This window comes from Taudactylus pleione, unplaced genomic scaffold, assembly GCF_031769625.1.
Source record: "Taudactylus pleione unplaced genomic scaffold, aTauple2 ptg000541l, whole genome shotgun sequence".
Classification (NCBI taxonomy): Eukaryota; Metazoa; Chordata; class Amphibia; order Anura; family Myobatrachidae; genus Taudactylus; species Taudactylus pleione.
In genome coordinates this window covers 456,581-477,931 of record NW_028284943.1, presented here as the reverse complement: position 1 = coordinate 477,931, position 21,351 = coordinate 456,581, and the positions used below count along the sequence as shown (strand labels likewise).

At 43.1% G+C, this 21,351-nt stretch overlaps 1 protein-coding gene across 1 annotated transcript in view; it reads left to right on the top strand.

Annotated features, from left to right (window-relative positions):
• Positions 1 to 21,351, top strand: part of MACF1 (microtubule actin crosslinking factor 1) — a 269,121-nt gene that overhangs the window by 130,360 nt on the left and 117,410 nt on the right. Inside the window, exons 51-57 of the mRNA XM_088451201.1 lie at positions 502 to 619; positions 3,400 to 3,462; positions 3,564 to 3,799; positions 4,707 to 4,836; positions 7,187 to 7,386; positions 8,761 to 9,256; positions 9,442 to 10,913. Coding sequence (XP_088307327.1) covers positions 502 to 619; positions 3,400 to 3,462; positions 3,564 to 3,799; positions 4,707 to 4,836; positions 7,187 to 7,386; positions 8,761 to 9,256; positions 9,442 to 10,913 — 2,715 coding nt within the window. The remainder of the gene's footprint in view (positions 1 to 501; positions 620 to 3,399; positions 3,463 to 3,563; positions 3,800 to 4,706; positions 4,837 to 7,186; positions 7,387 to 8,760; positions 9,257 to 9,441; positions 10,914 to 21,351) is intronic.

Genomic DNA, 21,351 nt, shown 5'->3' with positions numbered 1-21,351 from the left:
CAAAAAATTACATAATCATTTTCAAGTAAGGATTTTGTTGTGAAAACCTACACACAGAATATTGGTTGCAGTTTTGGAAAGGCGATTAATGTCAAAGCAGGAACCAAAAATTATTTATTTGTACTGTTTATAAAATATGTTAAACAAAATGTCTTTAAACTTCAGTAAAAAAAAGCACTTTTCCATAGTGCAGGGCAATATTGTCAGGTGATTATAAAACGATAGCTGCTAATTATCCATCGTTGCTAAATTGGCATTCACCTCCATCACAATATGCAACTGCCCACCTTCCTTACCATGCTCTGGTTGCCTCTGGGCGCCTTTTTGCTGGGATCAGTAACGGGATTATATGGTGTATTGGAAAGTTTACAATAAGTTAATTTTATAAGCTATCCTTGGTTTGAATCACATTATGATAAAGCCCCCTGAATTGAATTCTATGTGTGCTGAAAGTAAAATAGTTAATCGTTTTTATCATTTTTTTTTTTTTTTTTATCTCAGAGTGTCTTAAAAGAATGGACAACAAAAGGTCCACAAGTGGAAGCAATTGCACAGAAGGGATCTGAACTTGAAAACAGAATTATGGAGATAACTGCATCAGAAAGTCAGCTAAGGAAAGGTGAGTGTGGAGGAGGTGATGCAGTGTCCCCTATGCTCATGGGGAGGGGAAGAGGGAAACAGTCCCTGAACGGTGGCCATATTAGTTCCAGGACCTGGCCTTTATACACTGCAGCCTGCTCTGAAATTAGTCTATTTTGTAGTGTAAAGTCTGCTTGACTTTATGCATTACAAAATTGCTCTGAATTGTGTGTGTGTTTTACAGTCCACTATCAGTTTGTTATTTTGCACTGCAGCTGTCTTACCTGCCCTCATCATTCCTTTCAGGTCTGATTAGGGGAGTGTGTTCATTATTAGGTCTTGTGCAATATGTGAAGCAGATGTCCAGCATCCAGGGGCGTATCTACCCATTGGCCAGGATGGCACTCGCCAGGGGCGCTGACCAGCAGTGCCACCAGTAGCCAAGGGGTGGACAAGTAGGGCAGGCTGCAGTGATAGCGGTCTGCCCTACACTGTTTACAAACACACAGCCGCCAGCAGCGGATAGAGCTGGATATAAAACTCACCGTACCCCGAAAGTTTGCATTTCTCTATTCACTGCCTGTCTATCCCACACTGAGGCGGGGGCAGTCTCCTATGGTGGTGATCCGGTGGTTCGTTTGGCAAAGACCACCATTCTTCCAGTCCCAGGGTCGGCGTCCTTTAGGAACCCGTTAAACAAAAAGCTGGAGGAGTATATTTTTTCGGGCACGGGAGTGGCTAGCTACGACATGGGTGGTTAGAGTCATGGAGCATTGGTCAGACCAGTTACTCACCAGAATTCAGACCACTCCTTCTAAGGAGGAATTTAACATAACAAATCAAACACGCTCGGGAGTACATTTGTGAGGCAGTGCAGGATGCGGGTCTTGGCGAAGGCTAGTGTTCCCTTGAGGCATTCCCCTTCGAGGGCGGCATTCTCTTTGGGCCATAGTTGGACAACGTGATTGTGTTGGCCACGTGTGGTAAGAGTATTTCTCTCCCGGGGTCCTCGCTAAAGTTCCTCGGTTCCATTCTTTTCGTTCTTTCTTTCGGGGCCAGGCAGCGGCCAGCTTTCTCGAGGTAGGCCATTTCCTGGCCAGATCTCAATGCAACAAGTTAGATCCACTTGGTCAGTTAGGCGCTACGGGCCCAAGGTGCCTGAGAAGCCTAACAGCTATCGGGTGGCTTCCTACTTGTCTGGAACGGAAGTAGTAAGACGTCTGCTCCACTTCAGGGATAGGTGGGTGAGGTCCTCCAAGGACCGCTGTGTGTTGGTGGTCATACAATGGGGCTATGTCAGCGACTTGAGTGGTCCCATAATTTTTCTCTACCGCACATCCAAGGGCCGTTGTGAGATGGGTGGATTTGGACCAAGCCATTGCTTTTCTTCTGCCAGGAAGCATAATTGTTCCGGTTCCAACAAATCAATGGACCACGGGATTTTACTTGAACGTGTTACTAGTCCAGAAGCAGGATGGATCGTTTTGACCCATCCTCAACCTCAAGGCCCTCAGCACCAGTCTGGGTGGACCTTTTCTGGATGGAATCCTTGAGTTCGGTGATCTCCATCTTGACTTTCAAAGCCATCCAGTATGCCAGATTCCACTCTCGGGAGTTTGTGACAGGTTTAGTCAGTGTCGAACGACTGCCTGGAGTCCCAGCTGCTCAGCCTTTAGCTGTGCATGCATCAGTCCCTGAATTGGGCTTCTGCGGAACAGTTGTGCATGCGGCCATCTGGTTCTCTTTTAACGTTTTTCCTTTTTTTGCATCCAAGGATGCCAGTTTCAGATGGAAGGTTTTGCTTTTGGGTTGTCTGAGTGTACCCTCCCCTAGGAGCAGCTTTTCAATGTCCCATGGTCCAGAGTTCTCCAGATTAAATGAAAGAAACAACTGGATTTTTGCCCTTACCTTTACATCCTTTTCTCTCATTCCATCTAGTGGACACTGCGTTCCCACCCTTACAATCCATTTGTGTTGGTTGGTTATAAGTTACACTGTGTTGTTCACCCTTGGTTTTGGGCTATTTTTGAAGTTGTATTGACAACCAGGGATTGCGGAGGGGAGGAGCTGCTGTCTTAAGGGTATACTAGTCTAAGAAGTGCCAGCTCCTATGGTCCCCCCGGGCAACCCATGATGCAGTTTCCCCCAGATGGAATCACCAAGCAGCCACTAGGGTCATTATTCCACAGCTTCTCTTACATTTCCAGATTAAATGCTTTTGCATCTATTATGCCATTTTTGGACATAATGTACTGTGAATGTACTGTGCACCACAACATTTGGCTGTACCCCCTCTTTGGGACAAGTTTGGGATGTTCCTGTGATGAGTCCATTGTCCCCTAATTAGAGAAAACAATGTTGGCTAACCAGATCACCAATCATAACTAGTATAAGAGAGGAAAAAACCATGTACACACACAGAGGTGGGTGTCCAGTTTCCCTCAATGGACTATGAGAAAAGGATTTAACTTAAGTATAAAAGTCCCATTTGTTTCTCCTCTTCCTCTTGTTCTGCACTACTGGCCTATCTTTTGGGACTTTGTTAGTCAAACGGGGTATAGGGGGTCAGGAGTCTGAAGTTTTTGCCAGTAAATATAAACTGTCCTAGCACTCTATATCCTGTAGTAATTCCAGTGTCCCCCAATGGATTGTGAGAAAAGAATTTAACGTAAGAAGAAAAAAACATTTTTATTTATCTTTCCAGCATTGAACTGGACATAGGGTATTATAAAGGGTTAAGTTTATGGTTTGGTGATGTACTTTTTCATCTTTCCTTGTAATCCTTGTGATGACACTACTTTGTATTCTTGGTCTGTTCAGGTTCTGTTCTGATGACATCAGTGAGCACAGTAGGGAACGTTAATGGCTATCACACCTGTCAAGGTGAGTATATCCATATGCTGCTTTGTCTTAATACACCTTGTGACATTATTTATCTTCAAAAAAATTGTATACTCAACACACACATTATTCTGTTTTACTAGATTTGACTGGCATCCAGTGTGATGTCTCTGAGATTAGCCAGAAGTATGAAGACCTCGGACTGGTGCTGAGGAGCCGTGAGGAGCAGCTGTCTGCTATGTTGGAAAATAGGCAAAAGGTTCAACAAGAAACAAACCAGATGTTGAAGTGGCTGGAGTCTAAAGAAAAAGTTATAACTGCTGTCAATGTGTCTCCAACAAAGAGTGAAATAGTCAGAGCCCAGACAGAGCAGAACAAGGTAACTCCCAAACATCAAAGTATCATCTAATAATTTTGAGTGATTGCAGACTTCTTTTGAAACTGAGGTTTAGTTCATTTCTCTCTTATTGTTCTAATTTTAAACATGGCAGGATTTATCACTGGTTTAATATGGTTTACATAGGACACAATTACATAGTTAATAAATTGTTGCACATGTCTAATGCCGGGTACACACTAGACGCTATGTCATCCGATCCGGCGGATTGGACGATATGTCAGCAACATCGTCTAGTGTGCACCCTCGATGTCACTGACGATGCGCGCTCCCGTAATTCATATTCTCTTGGCACCTACCCTTACAAGCAATACTTTGCACCCAAATATTTCTGACAGGACCAGCGCTAGACAGCTTTGGCTGGTTCCCACTATAAAAAAGCCCCTCTGCTATAGTGGAAACCAGCTTCAGGCTAGGTTGGTGCCCGCTTTAAGAGGTAAACCATCAAAGTAGGGCAGTGGAAATCAGCCCATGCCTACTCAGCGCAGGATCAAAGCTTCTATGGGAAGGGAGGACAGCCAAAAAACAGATTGCTACCAGCCCACAAATAGGTCACCTTGATGTACAATGCCAACCTGGACTTTTGATGAAATGATGTTGGAAAGTAGTTGATCAAGCTTCTACCTGGAAAGGGAAAGAATTATAAACAGAAATGGCACAAAATGCAGAAATGGAGGATAAATTCTAAACCTTTATGACATAGTAGAATAAACCATGTATATTCTACTATGCTTAACTGATTTGTATGGCAAAGATAAGTCCGTCATAAGATACTAGTTGGTAGTCGTATCATGTCTGATGTACAGTTGTAGTAGGATGTCAGCTTTGCTGGCATACTGTCAATTGGCTGACACACTTTTGATGTGCCTATTGTCTATTTGTCTTTCAGGAGTTCATATCTGAACTAGAGCAGAGTTCTGAAAAAGTGGAAAAGTTGAAAGCTGCACTGAAAGATTTGTTGGAGAAGCATCCTAACTCTCCTGAGGCCGAGTCCTGGAAGCAAATGCTGGAAAATCTTAGTAAGCATTAATGTGAAATCCAAATGTGGAAATCTAAACTGTGTAACATTGTAGTAGTTGGAACACATTTGTGTGTGCATAAAAATTGCTTCCAGGGGTATAACGAGAGAAGCAGAATTGTGTAAGAGGACAATTGCTGCCATGTTGATCATGACTACTGATACTCAGCCGTGTTGTATAGGTCTAAGAGGGGTATTCAATATGAAACGTTAACTTCACTGTCGAAGTTAACGTTTCATATTGGAGTTTTCACCTGCGTTAAAGTTTCGGGCGCACTCCCGCTTATCCCCGTATTCAATATAAAATTAACGAAAACGGGAAACTCCGAAGTTGGATTTGCGTAAAGTTACGAATTTTTCCTTTAAAAAATTGTAAGACCCCCCTAAAGTTGTAAAAACATGGGGGAACACTATGGGTACCCCCGTTTTAGCCTTTAAATGAAAGTCGGGGATTTAAATAGCCGCAGCAGGTGTTTTTTTCCCGACATTGAAGAAGTGTTGCAGAAGAGCACTTAGGTTATTTTTTTCGTTTTTAAAAGTGGTCCCATCAAATTTGGGGTACATGAAAATGGGTACTAGCATATTTTTAAGTCCCTAAAGTAAATTTTTAAAATTCTGCATTGTTGCACCTGCCGCTATAATTTTATTCTTTAAAACACCTGCCGCATACTTGCAGAATAGCCCTGAACCTATTTCCCTATTGTTATATAATTTTTTCCCATTTTTTTTTTTTTTTCACCCCAATTTTTAAATTAATTTTTTGGGGTGTCCCTATTTTTTTTTTTTTACACTTTTTTTGACACAGTTCTTCTTTAAATGTCATTCCCAAGGGTGCAGGCTATTTTTTTTAAGCCTGCACCCCTAAACACCAATTCTGCACTTTTTTTCGACACCTATTCAATGGTGAAAAGTTATCCCCGTTTTTTATCAAAGACTTTTCAAAACTGCGATAACTCTTTGAAATTGAATACGGTGTAAAAGTAAAACCTGCGATAATGACGTCATACCTCCGATATTAACGCAAAAACTGTTTTCGCTCCTATATTGAATACCCGTTAGAGTTTAACATTTCCGCCAATAAATATATTGAATATAGCCAATGTTGGCTGTAGCAAACTATTTACATTAAAAAGAGAATGTACCTTTTATTTTTCATGTTTTATCAAGGGTGAAAATTCCCAAACTGCTGTCTCTTATTATTCATGAGTTGCCATGCACAGGAGGTGGGTGAAAAGCATTAATACATCTACAGATGTACAAATCATTCCTGAGGCATAGAGAGGTGGTGGGTGATGGATCACCCTCTCCACCTGCACACACTTATGGGGTGATCTATCTCACCTTATCTCTGGCCCCTGCCATGTGCCAAGTTGACCTTTAGGTCATTTTGTCCTTCAGATGGCGTGAGGCAGTCAGTGCTTTCAAGGGCAATCCTCCATCCCTCAATGGGGTCAGCGGAGAGGCAAACATGCTGTCCATCTAACTTCCAGGGAGCCTGAGAAGTAGTCTGCATGATGGGTAGCTATCTCACCCAGGATCTTCTTCGGTGGGAGCCCATCTATTTTTTTTTTCCGGAGTCAGTAGCTCAATTTCACTACATGCATCAGGGTGTGAGAAGCACCATGAGTCGGGGATGTGCCACAGATCTGCTGGGCTAAGCATCTTTCTCTAGGAAGACATTCAGTCTGGGATTGTCATTTCAGTTCTGGGCTGATGAAAAAGGCTTTGTTTTTACTCCATTCTCTTCATTGTGCAGATGTCCGTTATGTAACTTCATTCCATTGCAAACTTCAAGTATCTGAACACACATCTCATGTTGGACAGATTCAAGATGGAGGTCTGTCACATCCAACATGAAGAAGGACGAGTTCATGTTGTGAATGATATCAAGGACGTGAATTTGCACATTCAATTTTGGAGCAACATCAGAGCCTTCTCCAGTTTTCAGTTCCGCATTACCAGTTCAGGGCATTTCCATTAGATATGACAACCACTCCCCTGTTTTAATGTCTAACTGGTGTACTTTGCAGGAGACTAAATGTATGCACTCTCTAAAGGAAAATTTGAGACCAGAAAAACGAATGATCTATAACACATAATAATACCTTGAAAATATAGTAGATGTATAAAAATGTTGTCATACTTACCTTACAGTATATTCTGTGTATTATTGTTCTAGCCATGCATCACTAATTTAGATGATTGATGATTTATCATGCAGACTATGGTTATAGCTATTAAAAGGAATTTCTAGACTGTTCTTCACATGTACAAAATGATGAGATTTTTTGGACAATGTGATTAATTTCTACAAGTAGTGCACAAGTAACTGTCTCTACATTGTCATTCAGACCATCAGTGGGACCGAACCAATCAAATGACCTCAGAACGCCAGCAAAAACTGGAGGAGTCTGCTAATCAATTAGCTACTTTCCAAGTCGCTTGCTCACAGCTACGTCCATGGCTGACCGAGAAAGAGCTGATGATGAGTGTTTTGGGGCCTCTCGCAATAGATCCAAACATGCTGAATGCACAGAAGCAGCAGGTTCAGGTAAGAAAACTATTATTATCATTGTTGATCTGTAAGGCGCCATAGTGCTCTACAGCATGGCACAATGGGGAAAACACAACATACATGAAATTGGCATATTAAGTAGACAAAATAAATGCTGATATGCAAACAAATAGCTGGGAGTACACTGCTCCTGAGAGAGTTTGCATTCTAATTGGAAGAAGACACAGCTGAAACAAGAGCAGCGAGTGTGTTTCAGAATGGACATTGAGACAGTTGTGGTGGGCAGTATAGGTTTTCAGAGTGTGTTTAAAGAATTGTAGTCTGTGGGACAGTCTAATCGGCATGGTAGGGAATTCCATAAGTGGGTAGAGGAACAGGAGAAGTCTTATTTGGTGGTTACCAGAAGCGAGGCACATGGCCAAGATAGATCTTAAGAGGTCAGGGTGATTATTTTGAGATGAGATTTTAGATTTACAAAGCAGTGGCATTTTGAAGGATTTGTATATAAAGGTGAGCAATTGCAATTGGATTCTGGGGGACATGAGGTAATATAGAAGGGAGAGGTAAGGAGGGATAGAGGGAGGTAGATTTATCTGTATGTGACACAAAACACAGTCATGAAACATGGTCATTGCTTTGAGGATAACAAGAATTCAGTGATACATAAAGTATCTAAACCCAAGAGAGAAGAGACTACAATGAGCAAAGCATTGATCATTCACAGGGAATAGCTGTATGCATGGTGGGGGTGGTAGTCTGCATTCCAGCGGTCATAATCTTGGCTCCAGAATCCCAACCGCCGATATTGCTGCCGGTAAGTGTTAGGGTTAGGCACTAGGGGGAGGGTTAGGTTGCGAGAAAGGTGGGTTAGGGTACTTACCTGCACGCGCCAGGATATTGACAGTCTTGATGCCGCTGTCTGTATTCTGACCACCGGGATCCCGTACCCAACCTGTACCTGGCGACTCAATCGGTTACTAATAAGTTCATTATTTTTGTTTTCTGTGTAACAGTAAGAACATAGATATTGAAGTTACAGTTAATTTATCATAAAAGGACAATCTGTGTTTGATAAATGATATTACGGTAGTATACAGTATTTTTTGTTTCTGTAAAACAGTATATAGTGCTAGAATGGTTATAGTGGCATTTCAGAAAATGCATTTTTACATGGTAATTTAGAACTGTATATAATAGGTAAACTAAAAAAAAAGAAATGAAATAATTGGGCAATGAGCTGGTTATCATCTAATTTTTGTTAATGGAATGAATGGTTGAGTTCTAAGGACACAGCTATTATCCCCTTGTGGATATATGTTTTGATTAATCTTCTCTGCTCTTTTGCACCTTGATTTTGTGTATTCTGATCTGTCACTTTATACAAACACTGCTGTGTTATTTCTGTTCCAGTTCATGCTAAAGGAATTTGAAGCACGTAAAGCCCAGTATGAAGAGCTGAAGCATGCAGCCTATGGTATCCTAACAGGACCTGGGGATGAGTCTCCATCCACCAGCCAGGTGGAGGAGGAGTTCCATGAAATCAGCCAAAAATGGACAGAGTTGACCAACAGTCTCAATTCCAGAGCGGACTACATTGACCAGGCTGCTGTGAAGAGCAACCATTATCAAGAGATCTTACAAGCATTAACAGACAAGATAAAGCAGACTGGCAAGAAGCTAGGTGCACAGCCAGCAGTTAGCACTCAGCCCGATGCTGTAAAACAGCAATTGCAGGAAATTAGTGGGATTCGCTCAGACCTGGAGAGTCTTGCTCATGAGGTTACAGAAGCACAGATCCTATGCAATGAGTTGTCTGCACTTGTGGCGGAACCATACCTCAAGGATGAACTTCAAAAACGACTTGACACTGTGGCTCTTCCTCTTAAAGGAATGGAAGATTTGGCTGGTAAATATTATTTAGCAAATTCTAAAGTATGTCTGTCGGTTTTAAGCTTTCTTTATCAGTTAAATATTTGCTTAATTTTTCTTGGAAATCACATTTATGAAGTAATAGGGGTGAAGGAAAAAGTAGGTATAAATCATTATTTATGAACAAATCTATAAATGAACCTCTCGTATGTCATTTTGTAGCGGATCGTGTGAATCGGCTGCAGACAACACTTGCCAGTTCACAGCAGTTCCAGCAGATATTTGATGAGTTAAGAAACTGGTTGGATGAAAAACAAATGCAACATGCAAACAGTCCCCCAATATCATGCAAATTGGAGAAGTTACAATCTCTTCTTCAAGAGCAGGAGGAATTCCAGAAGAGTTTGAACCAGAACAGCGGGTCTTATGAAATGATTGTTTCTGAGGGCGATTCTCTGCTCATGTCCTTACAGCCTGGGGAAGAGAAAAGTGCACTACAGAGTCATCTAGGGAATCTAAAATCAAACTGGGAGGAGCTTGGGAAGAAGACAGCAGAAAGACATGGCAAAATGAAGGACTGTTTGCATAAAGCTCAGAAGTTCACAAGACATATGGAAGGTCTGCTTCCTTGCTTGGAAGATTGTGAGACCCAACTGAAAGAAATGGAGGTTACTCTTGACTCAGTGCAGCTTGAGGCTCAGCTTCTTAGAGGAAAGGTCCTGCAGAGCGAAATAGATAAGAAACATTCTCTGTTGGAGATGATGAACAGCACAGCAGACCTTCTGGTTGAAGCAGCTGAAGTTGATGATCAAGAGATTCTAGAAAAGAAAGCCCAACTCAATCAGAGGATGGACAGCATAACGGAACAACTCCATGCCAAAACTGAGTCAATTGAAGAGATGTCTTTGAGGCTTAAGGAGCTAAATGGTAGTTTTAAAAACATTGATAAGAAACTGGAAGGCGCAAAACAACACCTGGACATTTACACTACCCTTGGTCCTCAAGCATGCAGCAGTAAGAATTTAGAAAACATGAGGTCCCAGCAGAGCATGCTTCAAAACTTGGAGACACAAGTACAGTACTTGAAAAACCTGATTCAAGGTTTAACGGAAGATGCCCCTGAAGGCTCTAATGTCTCAAGTCTCCTACAGCAGGCAGATGATGTACAACAGAACTTTGAGACTGTGAAACAAGAGGTTAATGAATGCTGTTTGAATATGGAGCAAAAACTTCAAGGAATTGGCCAGTTTCATGCTGATGTTAAAGAGATCTTCTCTAATTTGGCTGATCTGGATGATGAACTTGATAACATGGGCCCAGTGGGGCGGGATGTAGACAGTCTCAAATCCCAAAGTGAAGTTGTCCAAAAGTTTCTGGAGACTCTCCAAGGTTTAAAATCAGATGTAGAGTGCTCAGAAAAGAAATGCAGAGATATGTTAGAGAATGAGGGAGGTCCTGATCTCATAGGATTAATGCGAGAACTTGGGACATTAAATAAGCAGTGTGTTAAGCTGACTGAACGAGGAAAGAATCGACAGGAGCAATTGGAGGGCACACTGGGAAGAGTGGAGGATTTCAATACTAAGCTAAAGGAGCTGAAGTACCAGATTATGGCAGCAGAGGGCAGTAGTGCTTTGCAAGAGGTTGTTGGCACTGAAGTTGAAGCGATCAAGCAGCAGTTAAAGGATTTTAAGGTACAAATGTGTGTTCAGATTTTGTATAAAATTATTTTTGCTTGTATATTTTGTAATATTTAATTTCTGAGTATATCACTGTCCTGGTAAGTAGACCTTATTTCTTTTAAACACTTTTTCACAAACAGTATAATACGTAATAGTTACCATAGACCAGAAAATAGCAAATTATCAAACTTGCAAACAAGTCTACAAGAAGACCGTTAATTAGCACTGAAGGCAGTGTTTTAAGAAATTGAATGTAGAACTGGCATGGAAACAAAATGCAAAGTTAAAATTCAGTTAAATATGTAAATAATGCTGTTGAGGGGTAGGGGAGAAAGGGTAATTGAAGACAAAACTGGGACCCCGTGACTCTGCTTGGTGGAGGACAGGAAAACACTTATGTTAAGATAGGATAGCACATACGGAGTGTGCAATAAAAGATCTGAGAAGCCCAGTGATGATTCAATAGAAATGAACCAGTTGCACCAGACCTGGGTGTTGAGAGACTTGTTATTCAAAAATGTTCAGATTTTCTACATAATTGTGAAGTACCAAAATTTTATTAAGCTGTTGACGGTAAGGAGGAGAGCTATGCAGGGCTGCCATCAGAAATTGTGGGGGCCAGTATAAATGTAACAGGCTGAGCCCCGCGCTCCACAGACCCAGTTGATGCAGACAAGTAGCCTGGGGCCCTGACACCCATAGCAAACAAGGGGTATGATGCCCCCTGACAGTACTGATGTGTGCTACATGCCCCTCAGACTACCGCACACACACATAAAGTATCAAACATTTTAAAAGTTATAAAAATAAATGAATAATATAAAAAATAAAGAATTATTTAAAACAAACTTTAAAGTTGGCACAGAGGAAAGGATCTAGGTGCGGGAACAGTGATATTCATCAGCCTATTAGGTACCAGATACCACCTATAATAAATATCATAGGTGTTCTCTTTTACAAGCGATGAGATGGAAGAGATCCTTTCCCTCACAGAGGAGTGGCTGCCTTCCCAAAACTATTTTCCAACTAGTTTTTGGTTTAAAATAAAGAACAAAAGAAACCTGAATCTCACTCAAATCTAAATACTCTGATGAATCCTGCAGCTGTTTAAGGAATAGACTGTAGCTAAAACATAGGTAGAGAAAGGAAAATATAGAAACAGCGCTGGGTTAGTCAGATAAATTCCAAATTGAAATGTAGCACAATGACCATGTGACCTGGCAACTTGAATAAATATACAAATGATTCAAACAATACATTGTAGTAAGTATTTGAGATTTATATAACATTACTCTGCACCGATTAATGGATACATTTAAATATTCACAAGGTCCCCTCTCTAGTGTTTATACAGGCAAATTTTGAGTGATACATTAGAGTTCCATAACCTGGATCGATCTACTTACTATGAAAGGTCAGTATAGGTAGTATTCAAAAGGCTTTTCCATACATATAATGTTACCATACTTATTGGGAGTCCCAAGTAGCAGGGCCATAAGTACGGTGGTGCGACATGTGCCACTGCACAGGGCACCGCAGGGCAGGGGGTGCTGCTCGGGCCTGTCAATTTATAATTTTCTATTTACAATCACTTGTAGCTTCCTTTTCTTGTTCAGGGTCCATAGGAACCCACAGGAATACCATGGGGAATATTATGGTTGGAGACCAGGCACCCAACTGTTAAAGCTTCAACTCCCAGTATGCCTCGGGTCCTCCTCCATATATACCTCGCCCCTAGCCATAGGACTTCAGTTGTTCGTTTAGTGCTGCAGGATCAAGACGCACCTTTGTAACAGGGGACTGCATTGGCAGTCCCAAGCTTTAATTTTATGTTTTTATTCTATGTTTTTGGGTTGACAGTACTAAGCATCTGAATTAAGAAGCATACACTGCGACTACATCTACCTCCGCCGGGCCGCAACACCAGTAACGGGGCTGGTGATTTTGGCGGATCGCGGCTAAGCTTGCTAGCCAAAATGCTTCGACCTTTGCAACCGGACGCATGGAGATGTCAGATAAGGTGATTCCTTGCTTACAGGGAATCGCGCGTGGCAGTCCTTGCTTCTGGTGTCGGAGACGCACCAGAAGCCGCTGCTATCAGTGCCCGGGATTGTCGCGTCCTCGCTACACCACCGGGGCCTTATCTTCTAACGCCGGGGATTGGCAGCAGACGCTTCTGCTGCCACGAGGCCAGCATACCCGGCTAGTTTAGGGGAGGTAGGCGCTCCCCCGGCAGCTCCTCCCCTGATCCAGACGGAGTCCCTACAAAGTGTTTTGCGCATCTGGGTTGCTCTGCCTACCCTCCACGTGTATATGAGACACTCACGGTCCACGCTCAGTGCGCCCTGTAGCTGTTGGTCTCAGGAGGGTTTGGGTTAGTCTCCCTGTATACCTCTCCCTTGGTTAAGGTATATAGTGCTCTATATCCTACCATTCCTTTGTGTACTTCACATTCATTTAGATTTTGTCAAGTCTGTCACATAACATTGCAATTATTTCCTTTATTGAACATGTCAAAAGATAAAGGGATACAGGAGGGGGAAGTTCTCTGTGCTGGTTTCATGTAAATCATGTATGGCTTATTTGCCCCTCAGGGCGTTAAGGATGGTTTGTGTATTGTCTGTTTATAAAGAGCCACCTAACCAGTCCAGTTTACCTGTTCCTGGACAAGCGCCTTCTTGGGTAGGTTCTTTGTCCCAGGTAAAGAAGCAGTTTGTGGATCGTATGGCTGCTCCCACTATGCCTCCTTGGATGGGGTGTCCACAGCGTGCTCTGTTTGCACCTCCTATACATTTTTCCTGGAAGGATTTTGATGGCCATTCTAGTCAGAGTATGGCACAATCTAATGTTTATAGCAGACCGGTAGATACTAAGGCGCCTAAGCGCAAGTTATCTTTCTATCAGTCTGCTCAAGATATGGCTTCAGACGCATCATCAGAGGATTCAGATGAGTTCCTCTCCAGTGTCTAGCTCGGGGGGAGGAGGACCATCCGTCTACAGTAGATATTCCTTTTTTAGTGAAGGTGGTTAAGTCAATCCAAGACATTCAGGATGATGAACCAGCTCATAGTAAGAAGGCTCCAGTATTTAATCACCACCGGAAGGTGGTCAAAACTGAGTTTCCTGTATCTGAACAGCTCACTAAGCTTTTGGATGAGGCATGGGGTAACCCTGACAAACGTTTTTATGTGAATAAGAGAATAACATCGGTGTATCATTTCCCGACTTCTGTATGTACTAAGCGGGAGGTACCTCCTACTGTGGATGCTCATGTAAAGCATTTAATCAGAAATGCTACATTGCCTATTCCATCGGCATCTTCCCTGAAGGATTCCACGGATAAAGATTGAAGCATGTCTTAAAACGATCTTTTCATCATCTGGAGCCAGTGGCAAACGCAGGATTTCTAGAGGGGGGTTTCCAAATGCTTGATTTTAGAGCGAATGTGGCCAGTCCATGAAGAGGGTATAATTAGTACTTATCCAGCTTTAATATGTTACATACAAACTATATTGTGTTGCATAATTCCAGCATATACAGGACCACTGATCACAGTAAGCCATTACAGTCAGTAAGGTCCATCATCTATGAGCAGAATGTTTTTCTTCAGATGTGAGCATCATTCCAGAGCACGGGTGCAAGTCCTGGAGTCTGGGGGAGCAGCAGAAGAACCTAGCTCTGCCCTGGACATATATATGTACATATTGGTCTCCTTATGTACTGGATAGTGTATTATTATACAGTATTAATAATTAACCCTATTGATGGTCTATAGCAGTGCACCCCTAACAGTGCATGTTTTCCCCATGTCCTATTTGGTGCACAGGTATATTTATTACTAGCTGACACATTTTAAAAATTCCACAGGTGGTGCTAATCATTTCATTTGTGATACTGAGAAGAACATGCAGCGCTAGTAACATTCTATTATATTACTATTTCTATTGTGGTCATGGTGTGTGTAGGGAAGGGGGGTTTCCAGGCAGACGGAAACCCCCCCCCCTGCGTTTGCCTATGGGAGCTGTTACTCGTCCAGTTATGGCTGGAGCCTGGTTAGCCAAAGCTGTTGAAGAATGGATGGGAGCATTGGAAAATTCTCTACCAAATGCTACCAGAGAACAGATGATGGATATCTCCCATATACAGGGGCTTCCTATCTGGGAGGAGATGCTGTATATGCTGGAATTTTAGCTTCTAAAATATCAGCAACTTCAATAGTGGCACGCAGGGCACTTTGGTTAAGATCCTGGAAAGCTGATACAGGATCAAAGAAGGCACTGGAAGTTTTACCTTTATATGGAAAAGTACTTTTTGGAGCAGAGTTGGATAAAATGATAGCTACTCTGGCAGCTTCAAAGTCAGCAGATCTGCCATCTACGGTGACTATAAAGTCTAGGAAGGTTTCTTTTCGGTCCTTCCGTTCTCAGGGGGATGAGCAAGAGAACAGCCTTCCTCTAAGACGTCTAGTTTTCGCAATATATCAAGGCGACAAACTAAGAGGTCTGGCCCGGAAAGACGTCCAGCTTCTAAACCGGATGACAAACCCTCTGCCTGATGGGGCGGGCCTCCTCTTGGGGGATCCCATGGTGGGAGGCTGACTTCTTCAGTTTGTGGATTGTTGGCGTCAAACAACAACAGATGCCTGGGTCCGAGAAGTGGTCTCTCGGGTATACCCTCACTTTCAGTTTTTTTGCACAGATCCTCCAGCAGATGCGGTAAAGGCTTTGGCCCTTCAGGAAGCCATTTCCTCCCTGCTGCAGGCAGGGTAATAGTCCCGGTTCCTGTGTCTCAACAGGGAAGGGGTTATTATTCCAATTTATTTCTGGTTCAGAAACCGAATGGGGCTTATCGTCCTATACTGAATCTAAAAACCCTCAACAGGTTTATCCATGTACCCAAGTTTCGTATGGAAACTCTCTGATCAATTATTTTGGCAATGGAGCCGGGGGATTACATGGTTTCCCTGGACATTCAGGATGCATATCGGAATGTTCCTATTTTATACCATCCCACCAGCATTTTTTATGGTTTGCTGTCCTTCAGCAACATTTCAGGCTCTACCCTTTGGCCTATCTACGACTCCCCTGGAATTCACCAAAATAATGGCAGTCATGACGGCCTATCTCAGGCGTCAGGAAGTCAGAATTCTGCCATATCTGGATGACCTTCTGATAATGGCACAGACTCCGGTTGTTTTACAAGACCATCTTCATCTGACTATAGCCTACTTACTATTGATTCTTTCCAGGTGATACGGTCAGTATCCTCGAATAAAGTCCCAGAGGATCCTTTTTACTCCAGAGGTTTGTCACTCCCTCCTGTGGTGGCTGAGAAAGGATCATCTGAACAAAGGGCCTGATTCAGACCTGCTCGCAAGCGGGTCGATGGTCGGCCAGTGCGCACGCGCGAGCGAGAACTTCACTCGCTCCGGGGCTCGCTACAAAACGGGGCGGCTGTTGATGTTGATCGACAGCTCGCCCCGTTTTGTAGGCAGGGAGGGGGAGTGGCTGGACAAACGGAGGCGTTCCCGAAGGAACGCATGCCGTTTGTGGGCGGCCATACTGACATAATTCGTGATGTCAGTAGTGAACTTCCTGCTCTACTAGAGCTGGAAGTTCACTCAGGCTTGCGGGAACCGAGACCCTACCACAAGGATCCCGTCGCAAGCCGATGGTCGCGATAATCGCGACCATCGCCAGGCTGCTTGCAAAAGCTGTGGGTGGTCACCCACAGCTATGCGAGCGGCCTGGAGGCGGATTTTATTTTAAAAAAAATCCGCCCTGATTCAGAGCGAGCACTCGCAAATAGCGAGCACCTCTGAATCAGGCCCAAAGGGCTCCCATTCTGGAATTCTAATTGGGTGCTGCTCACCACAGATGCCAGTCTTCGCGCATGGGGAGCAGTGACAGGTCGTCACACCTTTCAGGGAAGATGGCCAGATCAGGAAAGTCATCTGCCAATAAACATTCTGGAACTGCGAGCAGTATACAAAGCACTTGTCATGGCACAGGACCTGCTCCAGGCAAGCCAGTCCAGATCCAGTCCGACAATGTGACAGCAGCGGCCTACCAAACATCAGGGAGACACAAGAAGTTAAGCAGCCATCAAAGAAGTGACAAGGCTTCTTATTTGGGCAGAACGTCATCTTCCGGCCATCTCAGCAATATTCATACCGGGAGTACACAATTGGGAAGCAGACTTCCTAAGTCGCCAGGCCATATACGCCGGAGAGTGCTCTCCATCCGGGAGTGTTTTAGCTCCTGGTAAACAAATGGGGTCTACCAGAGAGAGAAAATCAGATACTCTTTTTTGTATTATATGGTTTTCACAAACGAGGATGGCCAGCTAATAAGCAGACTCTGGCGAGATGGCTACGGATGACTATCTCTCAGGTGTACACACAAGCTGATCTCCCTGCCCCAAGTACGGTGAGAGCACATTCTACTCGGTCTGTAGGGCCACCGTGGGCATTTAGTTGTGGTGTGTGTGTCTGCTGAACAATTGTGCAAGGCAGCCACGTGGTCTTCTGTCCACACTTTTCTTAGGTTTTATTCCTTTAATACTTTTGCCTCTCAGGATGCTTCCTTTGGGCGACGAGTTCTCCTTTCTGCTCAGGAGCGTCCCCCACCCTAAGGGAACTGCTTTAGGACATACCCATGGTATCCCTGTGGATACCTATGGATCCTGAAGAAGAAAATTAGAGTTATGGTAGACTTACCTAGATAACTCCTTTTCTTCTAGGTCTGCAGGGCACCCTCCCTGATGCACCTGGCTGCATGGGTAATTCTTTCTTTCGGTCACAGATTCCCTCATTTTGTGTAAGTGCTTCTGGTGTACGATTGCTCTTTTTTCTCCTCTTTCCTTCTCCTGCTTTGAGGCTTGTTAACTAAAATGAAGTACTATGGCTAGGGGCTGGGTATATATGGAGGACCCGAGGCATCCTGGGAGCTGAAGCTTTAACTGTTTGGTGCCTGGTCTCCAACCATAATATTCCACATGGTATCCCTGTGGACCCTATGGACCTCAAAGAAAAGGAGTTATCTAGATAAGTCTACCATATCTCCTAACTTTCTTTTATCCCCTGCATCTTCTACCCGCCCCTATCATCTCCCTGGCCAACCCCCCCTCCATCTGGCCACCTCCCCAAGCACCTTCAGTCACATCCTGTTTTATTTAACACACACATTTCAAAATACTGTGTAACCCAGGACTCAAACCTATCATGTCTCACATGACAGTCAGACGCAATTTCTGATGGCAGCCCTGAACACAGCCACCTATTCCAGACCCAGGTGTTACCAGCACACCTCGAGTACCCTTGCCGGTGAGTTCAGCTGCCGGCACAGGTCTCTCAGCCGCTGATATTTGCTACATATACACTACAAGTAGCTTTCTATACCTTCAGTCGGTGACCTACACCACCGGCTTCATGTTTCTGTTCTGATGGACAAAACCTGCTGCACATGCAGGTTCACCAGCGATCTCCTACATTTAGAGCTGGTTAGTTATACTGCAAATTATTGTGTATCATCAATGCAGCCATTGGAGTCACACTGTATTTAGCAGTGACACCTGGATAACAGTGGTACAACAGGATCAGTACCCCTTCAGCACAGTAAGGGATAAATCAGATTTGTCATGGCCATGCCCCTCTTTTGGGTGCACATCTTATATCCCTATTTGGAAAATGGTGGAGGGGCGCCAATGCTCTTTCTGGCCCAGGGCACCAAAAAGTCTAGTTACGGCTCTGCCAAGTAGTATAGCTACTTGGGAGATTAGTTGCATAAGGTCCGGGTCTCTTTTATTGCTTGGATTGGTACAGTGATTGATGGGAATCCTGTGTACCAATGTACTGCACTAAATCCAGGGTCTCGTGATCATTGTTTGGTACAGGCAAAGTACCAGATTAGCAGAAATGTCTGCAGACCATAAACGACCTTCGCTGGAGCTAGTTCGGCACAACAACAGTTTTTTATGTTTTGGAATGACTGTTTAAAAGTTAACAGTCAATTTCAAGGGACAGAGATAATGCCCATCAAAAGGGGATTACATACACACAGAATTTCAAGTAAGATCAGAGGTCTAGATATACTCACATTGGTAAGGGAGTCAACAAAATGTGCTATCATTTCGAGATGTGCAAAAATGAAAAATATAATGATTTTCCTGTGACGTACATGGGGTGAACAACCACCAGATATATGGACATCTGAAACCACTCTATCACCCCTCTCAAACACAAAGGCAGGGGGGGGGGGGGGCTGTCTAGCGAGGCATCAACTGTTGATATCAGGGATAAAATGTTGTAGGAGGCAGCCTCCAGTTGTATGCATCGTGGCGCTTGGGATTTAGTTTGCCAAGGTACAGCTTTGCTTAAATGGGTCACAAGATAATATCCGGAAATCCCCTCTCGCCATTAGAGGTATGTCTGCCTAAGTAAAAAAAAGTTGTGCGCAGAGATTTGTTCTTTAAATCAAATTACAGGAACATAGGGCATGAGAGACTGCAAGAGGTAGAGTATGCAGAATAAGCTTCATCCTAAAGAACCTAAAACAAGATGATTCATTTCTGCAACCTATATTAAATTAATCTGGGAAAATGTTCTGAATATAATGAGATATGAAGGACACAAAACTTCCAGTCTCCAAGCAAAGCTGCAGTTTGTTGCAAGGGCTGAATGGAATGATATGATATTTTACCGTAAGCGGCAAGAATTTGGTATAGCGTTAGCAGACATTTGTATAGGAGGTCAGAATGAGGAGTTTATCATCTGCAAATAAGCATGTTTGTAAACCTCCACCCTGACTTGCAGACTCATGATGTTCGGTGATAAACAAATTTTTACAAACAGGGGCTCTATAATCCTTTTTATTTTATTTTACCCTCTGAAGTATTTATTTTCATAAAATAGCAAAATAAAAACTGTTTTTGGTTTAACTTTGCAATCATTAACCCCTTCAGTGCTGTTGTCTGTACATTTATGTCTGAGGCAGTTGAGCCTTGATGTGAGCAGACATTGTTTTAAGACCAATGAATGTAGTGTGTGGCCCCATACATGTAGCCATCTGTAGACTATGGGCAACACATTGCAGTCCTAACCGGTAGAGGGCTTCATAGGAACCCACCCCCGGCAATTACAGAGCATCTGCAGGATCCATTTGATAAAGCATCTTGGATGCGAAACGTACGTCAAACAGACCCAGTTTGTTGGACACCTATATGTTCTTTTAGTGTTAAAAAATGCCCACTCTAGTTTCTATTTAGGCAGTTAGCAATACATTGTTTTCTATTTTTATTTTGCAGCAATACCTCCTGTTATGTGCATAATGGCATTGATGTGTATTTAAATCTGTTGTACAGTGTGACTGTGAGTGGAGAGTAGCCCTCAAGAGGATTTATCTTCAATGCTGACAGCAGCAGCTATATGAAGTAATAGTAATACAATGACACTCTCCAGTGTGCAATCCACTATTGAAACATTGCATATATAATAGTGTCACATACAGGGCTTTGTTGTACCTGAGCGGTAGAAGAGTGTTCTGCTAGTTAATATGAAACTTTATTCAGCAATTGTTCGGAGGTGGACCTAGATCAGCGTGCCCATTGAATGGAGGATCCTCAGACATACTGAATGCATTAATTAACAGGCTATATCATCTGGAGTTATATTTAAGTTGATCACAAATCACCAGAAGGCACAGCAGCAATTTTATTCACAGACAGGAGGGATAATATACTCTGTAGTGACACTTTCTGATTATAGCTGACACAGTAATAGAACTAACCTAACGGTAGTTCTGATGTATAGATCACTACTCCACAAATATAAGGGCCATAATATGTATATGTTTGAGAAGGTGTTATACACACCCACTAATTTGCTGTAATTATATTTTGGCCAGAGTGACACCAGACACATTTCTGCCATATAGCTAGGATCGAGTGAAAGTGTTCTCAATGGAACTGTATGCATGTTACTAGCAGACATTTAACCTGTGCACATAAATGAATTACTGTGTCTGATATCTGCCTCTGGTTATAAATAAGTATCAAGAAGAATCTCCCTGAGGGGCGGTCCAAATGTTCTGCCGGCTGCGGCCGGCTGCTTTTTTAAATTTTTTTAAGATGCCCGACGGAGCAATTCAATTGTTGCTCTGTCGGGGCGCGATACTCAGGAGTGCGCGAGCAGAAAATGTGTCTAAAACACCCTGGTTAGGGCGCGCTAACCGCAGATAGCGCGCCCTAACCAGAAATTAAGACTGGTTTAGCCGTTTTACATGGCTAAACCTCGTCTCATAGGCGGCGAAGAGGGCAATAATTAATGAGCGCACAGAACAATTACATAGCAAACTGGGGGGTGCTCATTAATTATCACGCCCAAAAAAACATTTGAATTGCCCCCTGAGAGTGACTATCAGTGTGAAAAGTCAAAAAATTCTCAAGTGCGCTA